The 14404-nt window shown below is 37.5% G+C and overlaps 1 protein-coding gene across 1 annotated transcript in view; it reads left to right on the forward strand.

Annotated features, from left to right (window-relative positions):
* LOC110514691 (ubiquitin-like modifier-activating enzyme 6) overlaps nucleotides 1-14404 on the forward strand; it is a 54869-nt gene that overhangs the window by 30228 nt on the left and 10237 nt on the right. Inside the window, exons 26-29 of the mRNA XM_036934367.1 lie at nucleotides 1098-1167; nucleotides 9270-9341; nucleotides 13665-13788; nucleotides 14037-14230. Of these exons, the coding sequence (XP_036790262.1) occupies nucleotides 1098-1167; nucleotides 9270-9341; nucleotides 13665-13788; nucleotides 14037-14230 (460 nt within the window). The remainder of the gene's footprint in view (nucleotides 1-1097; nucleotides 1168-9269; nucleotides 9342-13664; nucleotides 13789-14036; nucleotides 14231-14404) is intronic.

A 14404-nucleotide genomic window follows, 5' to 3' on the forward strand; every position in this document is an offset into this window, starting at 1 on the left:
AGCTATACTGCTATCCTAGCTATACTGCTAGCTATGCTGCTAGCTATCCTAGCTATACTGCTAGCTATACTGCTAGCTATGATTTTTACCATGTCAGCTCTGGGATTCGTTCCAGCAACCTTTCGGTTACTGGTCCAACGCTCTAACCACTAGGCTACCTGCCTCCTCTAACCACTAGACTACCTGCCTCCTCTAACCACTAGACTACCTGCCGCCCAGAGAACCATCTAATGAGTGAACATGTAATTTATCTGAAACGTTCTGACGAGAGTTTGAAAATAACATGAATTTAGTTTTGCCCCAGGTTAAGCATCAGTTTAACATTCTCTCTAGATTTACCTGTTGGTGACCCCTGCTCTACAGCTCTCTCTAGATTGACCTGTTGGTGACCCCTGACCTGTTGGTGACCCCTGCTCTACAGCCCTCTCTAGATTGACCTGTTGGTGACCCCTGACCTGTTGGTGACCCCTGCTCTACAGCCCTCTCTAGATTGACCTGTTGGTGACCCCTGACCTGTTGGTGACCCCTGACCTGTTGGTGACCCCTGCTCTACAGCCCTCTCTAGATTGACCTGTTGGTGACCCCTGACCTGTTGGTGACCCCTGCTCTACACCTCTCTCTAGGTTGACCTGTTGGTGACCCCTGACCTGTTGGTGACCCCTGACCTGTTGGTGACCCCTGCTCTATAGCCCTCTCTAGATTGACCTGTTGGTGACCCCTGCTCTACCTCTCTCTCTAGATTGACCTGTTGGTGACCCCTGCTCTACACCTCTCTCTAGATTGACCTGTTGGTGACCCCTGCTCTATAGCCCACTCTAGATTGACCTGTTGGCGACCCCTGCTCTACACCTCTCTCTAGATTGACCTGTTGGTGACCCCTGCTCTATAGCCCACTCTAGATTGACCTGTTGGTGACCCCTGCTCTACACCTCTCACTAGATTGACCTGTTGGTGACCCCTGCTCTACCTCTCTCTCTAGAATGACCTGGTGGTGACCCCTGACCTGTTGGTGACCCCTGACCTGTTGGTGACTTCCCATTTTCTCCCCCTTCTTTTCGTTATTTCTAACTCTCATTTCCCTCTGTGTTTCCCATCAGGCACTTCAGTTTTGTTGTGAGCGCAGCTCGGCTTTATGCTGAAATCTACAACATCCCCTACTCAGAGAAGGTACACACACACACACACACACACATTCTCTCTATATCTCTATATATATCTTTGACTATCTCTCCATTTCACCATCTCTATCTCTCTATTTCACTGTCTCACTACCTCTTTCACTATCTCTCTATTTCACTATCTCTCTATATCACTCTCCATTTCACCATCTCTCTATTTCACTGTCTCACTACCTCTTTCACTATCTCTCTATTTCACTATCTCTCTATATCACTCTCCATTTCACCATCTCTCTATTTCACTGTCTCACTACCTCTTTCACTATCTCTCTATTTCACTATCTCTCTATATCACTCTCCATTTCACCATCTCTCTATTTCACTGTCTCACTACCTCTTTCACTATCTCTCTATTTCACTATCTCTCTATATCACTCTCCATTTCACCATCTCTCTATTTCACTGTCTCACTACCGCTTTCACTATCTCTCTATTTCACTATCTCTCTATATCACTCTCTATTTCAATATCTCTCAATATCACTCTCTCCTTCACTATCTCTCTATTTCACCATCTCTCTCTTTCAATATCTCTCTATTTCAATATCTCTCTCTATCACTATCTCTCTATCACTCCCTATTTCACTATCTCACTACCTTTCTATCTCTCCTCTGTATAGAGTATGAATCAGTTACTAGAAGGGCTGGGTATTACCAGAGACCATACCATATTATCACCATACCATATTACCACCATACCATATTATCACCATACCATATTATCACCATACCATATTACCACCATACTGAGAGGCCTCACCATACCATATTATCACCACACCATATTATCACCATACCATATTATCACCACACCATATTATCACCATACCATATTACCACCATACTGAGAGGCCTCACCATACCATATTATCACCATACTGAGAGACCTCACCATACCATATTATCACCATACCATATTATCACCATACCATATTACCACCATACCATATTACCACCATACCATATTATCACCATACCATATTACCACCATACCATATTATCACCATACCATATTATCACCATACCATATTATCACCATACCATATTATCACCATACCATATTACCACCATACTGAGAGGCCTCACCATACCATATTATCACCATACTGAGAGACCTCACCATACCATATTATCACCATACCATATTATCACCATACCATATTACCACCATACCATATTATCACCACACCATATTATCACCATACCATATTACCACCATACTGAGAGGCCTCACCATACCATATTATCACCATACTGAGAGACCTCACCATACCATATTATCACCATACCATATTATCACCATACCATATTATCACCATACCATATTACCACCATACCATATTACCACCATACCATATTATCACCATACCATATTACCACCATACCATATTATCACCATACCATATTATCACCATACCATATTATCACCATACCATATTATCACCATACCATATTACCACCATACCATATTATCACCATACCATATTACCACCATACCATATTATCGCCATACCATATTATCACCATACCATATTATCACCATACCATATTATCACCATACTGAGAGACCTCACCATACCATATTATCACCATACCACATTATCACCATACCATATTATCACCATACCATATTATCACCATACCATATTACCACCATACCATATTATCACCATACCATATTACCACCATACTGAGAGGCCTCACCATACCATATTATCACCATACCATATTATCACCATACTGAGAGACCTCACCATACCATATTATCACCATACCATATTATCACCATACTGAGAGGCCTCACCATACCATATTATCACCATACTGAGAGGCCTCACCATACCATATTATCACCATACCATATTATCACCATACTGAGAGACCTCACCATACCATATTACCACCATACCATATTATCACCATACTGAGAGACCTCACCATAACATATTATCACCACACCATATTATCACCATACTGAGAGGCCTCACCATACCATATTATCACCATACCATATTACCACCATACCATATTATCACCATACCATATTATCACCATACCATATTATCACCATACCATATTATCACCATACTGAGAGACCTCACCATACCATATTATCACCATACCATATTATCACCATACCATATTATCACCATACCATATTATCACCATACCATATTACCACCATACCATATTATCACCATACCATATTACCACCATACTGAGAGGCCTCACCATACCATATTATCACCATACCATATTATCACCATACTGAGAGACCATACCATATTATCACCATACCATATTATCACCATACTGAGAGGCCTCACCATACCATATTATCACCATACTGAGAGGCCTCACCATACCATATTATCACCATACCATATTATCACCATACTGAGAGACCTCACCATACCATATTACCACCATACCATATTATCACCATACTGAGAGACCTCACCATAACATATTATCACCACACCATATTATCACCATACTGAGAGGCCTCACCATACCATATTATCACCATACCATATTATCACCATACCATATTATCACCATACCATATTATCACCATACCATATTATCACCATACCATATTATCACCATACCATATTACCACCATACCATATTACCACCATACCATATTATCACCATACCATATTACCACCATACCATATTATCACCATACCATATTACCACCATACCATATTATCACCATACTGAGAGACCTCACCATACCATATTATCACCATACCATATTATCACCATGCCATATTATCACCATACCATATTATCACCATACCATATTATCACCATACCATATTACCACCATACCATATTACCACCATACCATATTACCACCATACCATATTATCACCATACCATATTATCACCATACCATATTATCACCATACCATATTATCACCATACCATATTACCACCATACCATATTACCACCATACCATATTACCACCATACCATATTATCACCATACCATATTACCACCATACCATATTACCACCATACCATATTATCACCATACCATATTATCACCATACCATATTATCACCATACCATATTACCACCATACCATATTATCACCATACCATATTATCACCATACCATATTATCACCATACCATATTACCACCATACCATATTATCACCATACTGAGAGACCTCACCATACCATATTACCACCATACCATATTATCACCATACCATATCACCATACTATATTATCACCATACCATATTACCACCATACCATATTATCACCATACCATATTACCACCATACCATATTACCACCATACCATATTATCACCATACCATATTATCACCATACCATATTACCACCATACCATATTATCACCATACCATATTATCACCATGCCATATTATCACCATACTGAGAGACCTCACCATACCATATTACCACCATACCATATTATCACCATACCATATTATCACCATACCATATTATCACCACACCATATTACCACCATACCATATTATCACCATACCATATTATCACCATACCATATTATCACCATACCATATTATCACCATACTGAGAGACCTCACCATACCATATTATCACCATACCATATTATCACCATACCATATTATCACCATACCATATTATCACCATACTGAGAGACCTCACCATACCATATTATCACCATACCATATTATCACCATACTGAGAGACCTCACCATACCATATTATCACCATACCATATTATCACCATACCATATTATCACCATACCATATTATCACCATACCATATTACCACCATACCATATTACCACCATACCATATTATCACCATACCATATTATCACCATACCACATTATCACCACACCATATTATCACCATACCATATTATCACCATACCACATTATCAACACACCATAATATCACCATACCATATTATCACCATACCATAATATCACCATACCATATTATCACCATACCACATTATCACCATACCATATTATCACCATACCATATTACCACCATACCATATTATCACCATACCATATTATCACCATACCACATTATCACCATACCATATTATCACCATACCACATTATCACCACACCATAATATCACCATACCATATTATCACCATACCATATTATCACCATACCATATTACCACCATACCATATTACCACCATACCATATTACCACCATACCATATTATCACCATACCATATTACCACCATACCATATTATCACCATACCATATTATCACCATACCACATTATCACCACACCATATTATCACCATACCATATTATCACCATACCATATTATCACCATACCACATTATCACCACACCATAATATCACCATACCATATTATCACCATACCATATTATCACCATACCATATTACCACCATACCATATTATCACCATACCATATTATCACCATACCATATTATCACCATACCATATTACCACCATACCATATTATCACCATACCATATTACCACCATACCATATTATCACCATACCATATTATCACCACACCATATTATCACCATACTGAGAGACCTCACCATACCATATTATCACCATACCATATTATCACCATACCATATTATCACCATACCATATTATCACCATACCACATTATCACCATACCATATTACCAGCAATACCATATTATCACCATACCATATTATCACCATACCATATTATCACCATACCATATTACCACCATACCATATTACCACCATACCATATTATCACCATACCATATTATCACCATACCATATTATCACCATACCATATTATCACCATACCATATTATCACCATACCATATTACCACCATACCATATTATCACCATACCATATTACCACCATACCATATTATCACCATACCATATTATCACCATACCATATTATCACCATACCATATTATCACCATACTGAGAGACCTCACCATACCATATTATCACCATACCATATTATCACCATACCATATTATCACCATACCATATTATCACCATACCATATTACCACCATACCATATTATCACCATACCATATTACCACCATACTGAGAGGCCTCACCATACCATATTATCACCATACCATATTATCACCATACTGAGAGACCTCACCATACCATATTATCACCATACCATATTATCACCATATTGAGAGGCCTCACCATACCATATTATCACCATACTGAGAGGCCTCACCATACCATATTATCACCATACCATATTATCACCATACTGAGAGACCTCACCATACCATATTACCACCATACCATATTATCACCATACTGAGAGACCTCACCATAACATATTATCACCACACCATATTATCACCATACTGAGAGGCCTCACCATACCATATTATCACCATACCATATTATCATACCATATTATCACCATACCATATTATCACCATACCATATTACCACCATACCATATTACCACCATACCATATTATCACCATACCATATTACCACCATACCATATTATCACCATACCATATTACCACCATACCATATTATCACCATACTGAGAGACCTCACCATACCATATTATCACCATACCATATTATCACCATGCCATATTATCACCATACCATATTACCACCATACCATATTACCACCATACCATATTACCACCATACCATATTACCACCATACCATATTATCACCATACCATATTATCACCATACCATATTACCACCATACCATATTACCACCATACCATATTATCACCATACCATATTATCACCATACCATATTATCACCATACCATATTACCACCATACCATATTATCACCATACCATATTATCACCATACCATATTATCACCATACCATATTACCACCATACCATATTATCACCATACTGAGAGACCTCACCATACCATATTACCACCATACCATATTATCACCATACCATATCACCATACTATATTATCACCATACCATATTACCACCATACCATATTATCACCATACCATATTACCACCATACCATATTACCACCATACCATATTATCACCATACCATATTATCACCATACCATATTACCACCATACCATATTATCACCATACCATATTATCACCATGCCATATTATCACCATACTGAGAGACCTCACCATACCATATTACCACCATACCATATTATCACCATACCATATTATCACCATACCATATTATCACCACACCATATTACCACCATACCATATTATCACCATACCATATTATCACCATACCATATTATCACCATACCATATTATCACCATACTGAGAGACCTCACCATACCATATTATCACCATACCATATTATCACCATACCATATTATCACCATACTGAGAGACCTCACCATACCATATTATCACCATACCATATTATCACCATACTGAGAGACCTCACCATACCATATTATCACCATACCATATTATCACCATACCATATTATCACCATACCATATTATCACCATACCATATCACCATACTATATTATCACCATACCATATTACCACCATACCATATTATCACCATACCATATTACCACCATACCATATTACCACCATACCATATTATCACCATACCATATTATCACCATACCATATTACCACCATACCATATTATCACCATACCATATTATCACCATGCCATATTATCACCATACTGAGAGACCTCACCATACCATATTACCACCATACCATATTATCACCATACCATATTATCACCATACCATATTATCACCACACCATATTACCACCATACCATATTATCACCATACCATATTATCACCATACCATATTATCACCATACCATATTATCACCATACTGAGAGACCTCACCATACCATATTATCACCATACCATATTATCACCATACCGAGAGACCTCACCATACCATATTATCACCATACCATATTATCACCATACCATATTATCACCATACCATATTATCACCATACCATATTATCACCATACCATATTACCACCATACCATATTACCACCATACCATATTATCACCATACCATATTATCACCATACCACATTATCACCACACCATATTATCACCATACCATATTATCACCATACCACATTATCAACACACCATAATATCACCATACCATATTATCACCATACCATAATATCACCATACCATATTATCACCATACCACATTATCACCATACCATATTATCACCATACCATATTACCACCATACCATATTATCACCATACCATATTATCACCATACCATATTATCACCATACCACATTATCACCATACCATATTATCACCATACCACATTATCACCATACCATATTATCACCATACCATATTATCACCATACCATATTATCACCACACCATATTATCACCATACTGAGAGACCTCACCATACCATATTATCAACATACCATATTATCACCATACCATATTATCACCATACCATATTATCACCATACCATATTATCACCATACCATATTACCACCATACCATATTATCACCATACCATATTATCACCACACCATATTATCACCATACTGAGAGACCTCACCATACCATATTACCACCATACCATATTATCACCATACCATATTATCACCATACCATATTATCACCATACCATATTACCACCATACCATATTATCACCATACCATATTATCACCATACCATATTATCACCATACCATATTATCACCACACCATATTATCACCATACCATATTATCACCATATCATATTACCACCATACCATATTATCACCATACCATATTATCACCATACCATATTACCACCATACCATATTATCACCATACCATATTTGGAAACAATATGGAGAACAAACTATGAAGTAAAAATACTTTAATTCTGGAGCATATGTAACTATCGCCCCCCCCCCCCCCCCCTGCCCCTTCACTAGTAACTAGGTTGTCTTTCCAGGGTTTGGGGGTCAATTCCAAATCCATTGGAATCTATTGAAGATCATTGGAATGTGACTTTCAGTATACTTCCTTGAATTGAAATGGTATTTACTCCACCCTGTGTGTGTGTGTGTGTGTGTCCGTCCGTCCGTCCGTCCGTCCGTAGGATCTGTCGCAGGAAGCAGTGTCCAGGATGTTGTCAGAGATTACCGTCCCAGAGTACAGGCCAGCAGAGAAGGTGAGGATACCACTGGTACTATTGACTACACTGGGTTATGGGATGGATGGATTCACTTAATGTATTGATAAATATTGCTGATTGATTGATTGGATTGATTTTTTTGGAATTGGTTGTTGTTTAATGGATGAGTAGTTGTTTGAATTGCCACATTTGTTTATTGGTTGATGCATTGATTAATGTATTGATCTGGCCAGCGTATTGAGACAGATGAGAACGTGAAGTTTAATTAATACAGTATATTAATGTATTGATCTGGCCAGCGTATTGAGACAGATGAGAACGTGAAGTTTAATTAATACAGTATATTGATGTGTATTGATTGATGTATTGATCTGGCCAGCGTATTGAGACTGATGAGAACGTGAAGTTTAATTAATACAGTATATTGATGTGTATTGATTGATGTATTGATCTGGCCAGCGTATTGAGACTGATGAGAACGTGAAGTTTAATTAATACAGTATATTGATCTGGCCAGCGTATTGAGACTGATGAGAATGTGAAGTTTAATTAATACAGTATATTAATGTATTGATCTGGCCAGCGTATTGAGACAGATGAGAACGTGAAGTTTAATTAATACAGTATATTGATGTATTGATCTGGCCAGCGTATTGAGACAGATGAGAACGTGAAGTTTAATTAATACAGTATATTGATGTGTATTGATTAATGTATTGATCTGGCCAGCGTATTGAGACTGATGAGAATGTGAAGTTTAATTAATACAGTATATTGATGTATTGATCTGGCCAGCGTATTGAGACAGATGAGAACGTGAAGTTTAATTAATACAGTATATTGATGTATTGATCTGGCCAGCGTATTGAGACTGATGAGAACGTGAAGTTTAATTAATACAGTATATTGATGTGTATTGATTAATGTATTGATCTGGCCAGCGTATTGAGACAGATGAGAACGTGAAGTTTAATTAATACAGTATATTGATCTGGCCAGCGTATTGAGACAGATGAGAACGTGAAGTTTAATTAATACAGTATATTGATCTGGCCAGCGTATTGAGACAGATGAGAACGTGAAGTTTAATTAATACAGTATATTAATGTATTGATCTGGCCAGCGTATTGAGACAGATGAGAATGTGAAGTTTAATTAATACAGTATATTGATGTGTATTGATTGATGTATTGATCTGGCCAGCGTATTGAGACTGATGAGAACGTGAAGTTTAATTAATACAGTATATTAATGTATTGATCTGGCCAGCGTATTGAGACAGATGAGAATGTGAAGTTTAATTAATACAGTATATTAATGTATTGATCTGGCCAGCGTATTGAGACAGATGAGAACGTGAAGTTTAATTAATACAGTATATTGATGTGTATTGATTAATGTATTGATCTGGCCAGCGTATTGAGACTGATGAGAACGTGAAGTTTAATTAATACAGTATATTAATGTATTGATCTGGCTAGCGTATTAAGACCGATGAGAATGTGAAGTTTAATTAATACAGTATATTAATGTATTGATCTGGCCAGCGTATTGAGACAGATGAGAACGTGAAGTTTAATTAATACAGTATATTAATGTATTGATCTGGCCAGCGTATTGAGACTGATGAGAATGTGAAGTTTAATTAATACAGTATATTGATGTGTATTGATTAATGTATTGATCTGGCCAGCGTATTGAGACAGATGAGAACGTGAAGTTTAATTAATACAGTATATTAATGTATTGATCTGGCCAGCGTATTGAGACGGATGAGAACGTGAAGTTTAATTAATACAGTATATTAATGTATTGATCTGGCCAGCGTATTGAGACAGATGAGAACGTGAAGTTTAATTAATACAGTATATTAATGTATTGATCTGGCCAGCGTATTGAGACTGATGAGAACGTGAAGTTTAATTAATACAGTATATTGATGTGTATTGATTAATGTATTGATCTGGCCAGCGTATTGAGACAGATGAGAATGTGAAGTTTAATTAATACAGTATATTAATGTATTGATCTGGCCAGCGTATTGAGACAGATGAGAACGTGAAGTTTAATTAATACAGTATGTTGATGTGTATTGATTAATGTATTGATCTGGCCAGCGTATTGAGACAGATGAGAACGTGAAGTTTAATTAATACAGTATATTGATGTGTATTGATTGATGTATTGATCTGGCCAGCGTATTGAGACAGATGAGAACGTGAAGTTTAATTAATACAGTATATTAATGTATTGATCTGGCCAGCGTATTGAGACTGATGAGAACGTGAAGTTTAATTAATACAGTATATTAATGTATTGATCTGGCCAGCGTATTGAGACTGATGAGAACGTGAAGTTTAATTAATACAGTATATTGATGTGTATTGATTAATGTATTGATCTGGCCAGCGTATTGAGACGGATGAGAATGTAAAGTTTAATTAATACAGTATATTAATGTATTGATCTGGCTAGCGTATTGAGACAGATGAGAACGTGAAGTTTAATTAATACAGTATATTGATGTGTATTGATTAATGTATTGATCTGGCCAGCGTATTGAGACTGATGAGAACGTGAAGTTTAATTAATACAGTATATTGATGTGTATTGATTAATGTATTGATCTGGCCAGCGTATTGAGACAGATGAGAACGTGAAGTTTAATTAATACAGTATATTAATGTATTGATCTGGCCAGCGTATTGAGACAGATGAGAACGTGAAGTTTAATTAATACAGTATATTAATGTATTGATCTGGCCAGCGTATTGAGACAGATGAGAATGTGAAGTTTAATTAATACAGTATATTAATGTATTGATCTGGCCAGCGTATTGAGACTGATGAGAACGTGAAGTTTAATTAATACAGTATATTAATGTATTGATCTGGCCAGCGTATTGAGACCGATGAGAATGTGAAGTTTAATTAATACAGTATATTGATGTATTGATCTGGCCAGCGTATTGAGACTGATGAGAACGTGAAGTTTAATTAATACAGTATATTGATGTGTATTGATTAATGTATTGATCTGGCCAGCGTATTGAGACAGATGAGAACGTGAAGTTTAATTAATACAGTATATTAATGTATTGATCTGGCCAGCGTATTGAGACTGATGAGAACGTGAAGTTTAATTAATACAGTATATTGATGTATTGATCTGGCCAGCGTATTGAGACAGATGAGAACGTGAAGTTTAATTAATACAGTATATTAATGTATTGATCTGGCCAGCGTATTGAGACTGATGAGAACGTGAAGTTTAATTAATACAGTATATTAATGTATTGATCTGGCTAGCGTATTGAGACAGATGAGAATGTGAAGTTTAATTAATACAGTATATTGATGTATTGATCTGGCTAGCGTATTGAGACAGATGAGAACGTGAAGTTTAATTAATACAGTATATTGATGTATTGATCTGGCCAGCGTATTGAGACTGATGAGAACGTGAAGTTTAATTAATACAGTATATTAATGTATTGATCTGGCCAGCGTATTGAGACAGATGAGAATGTGAAGTTTAATTAATACAGTATATTGATGTATTGATCTGGCCAGCGTATTGAGACAGATGAGAACGTGAAGTTTAATTAATACAGTATATTGATGTATTGATCTGGCCAGCGTATTGAGACTGATGAGAATGTGAAGTTTAATTAATACAGTATATTGATGTGTATTGATTAATGTATTGATCTGGCCAGCGTATTGAGACAGATGAGAACGTGAAGTTTAATTAATACAGTATATTGATGTGTATTGATTAATGTATTGATCTGGCCAGCGTATTGAGACTGATGAGAACGTGAAGTTTAATTAATACAGTATATTAATGTATTGATCTGGCCAGCGTATTGAGACTGATGAGAACGTGAAGTTTAATTAATACAGTATATTAATGTATTGATCTGGCCAGCGTATTGAGACTGATGAGAATGTGAAGTTTAATTAATACAGTATATTGATCTGGCCAGCGTATTGAGACAGATGAGAACGTGAAGTTTAATTAATACAGTATATTAATGTATTGATCTGGCTAGCGTATTGAGACTGATGAGAACGTGAAGTTTAATTAATACAGTATATTAATGTATTGATCTGGCCAGCGTATTGAGACAGATGAGAACGTGAAGTTTAATTAATACAGTATATTGATGTGTATTGATTAATGTATTGATCTGGCCAGCGTATTGAGACTGATGAGAATGTGAAGTTTAATTAATACAGTATATTGATGTGTATTGATTGATGTATTGATCTGGCCAGCGTATTGAGACAGATGAGAATGTGAAGTTTAATTAATACAGTATATTGATGTATTGATTAATGTATTGATCTGGCTAGCGTATTGAGACAGATGAGAACGTGAAGAAGCCTGATCAGATGAAGCTGTCTGTAAGCAGCGAGGAGGAGAGAGAGGCCATCGCCCAGTTAGAGGAGGTTATCACTGCAGGCCACGTTACACCAGGTACACACACACACACACACACACACACACACACACACACACACTCTGTCCCTCTCTCTGTCCCTCTCTCTGTCTCTGTCTGTCTCTCTCTCTCTGTCTCTGTCTCTCACTCTCTCACACACACACACCATCATTCTCACACACACACCCCATCATTCAGTCAGCTGGAGGGCACTATCGACACCCTCCTAACCCCTGACTGTGTGTGTGTGTGTGTGTGTCTGTGTCTGTGTGTGTGTGTACTACAGAGAGGTTACGGATGTCTCCCCAGGTGTTCGAGAAGGACGATGACCTCAACGGCCACATGGACTTCGTGGCGTCGGCCTCCTCCCTCAGGGCCAGGATGTACTCCATCGAGGTGGCCGACCGCCTCAAGACCAAACGCATCGCCGGGAAGATCATCCCCGCCATCGCCACGGCTACCGCCGCCGTCGCCGGGCTGGTGAGACAGCGCACGAGCGCACACACTCCGTGACATCAGAGGTCGAGGGTGGTCTAGGGCGGTCGAGGGCGGTCTAGGGTGGTCTACTTGTGGTCCAGGGTGGTCTAGTTGGGGTATTGGGTGGTCTAGGGTGGTCTACTTGTAGTCCAGGGTGGTCTAGTTGGGGTATTGGGT

This window comes from Oncorhynchus mykiss, chromosome 10 (assembly GCF_013265735.2).
Source record: "Oncorhynchus mykiss isolate Arlee chromosome 10, USDA_OmykA_1.1, whole genome shotgun sequence".
NCBI lineage: Eukaryota > Metazoa > Chordata > Actinopteri > Salmoniformes > Salmonidae > Oncorhynchus > Oncorhynchus mykiss.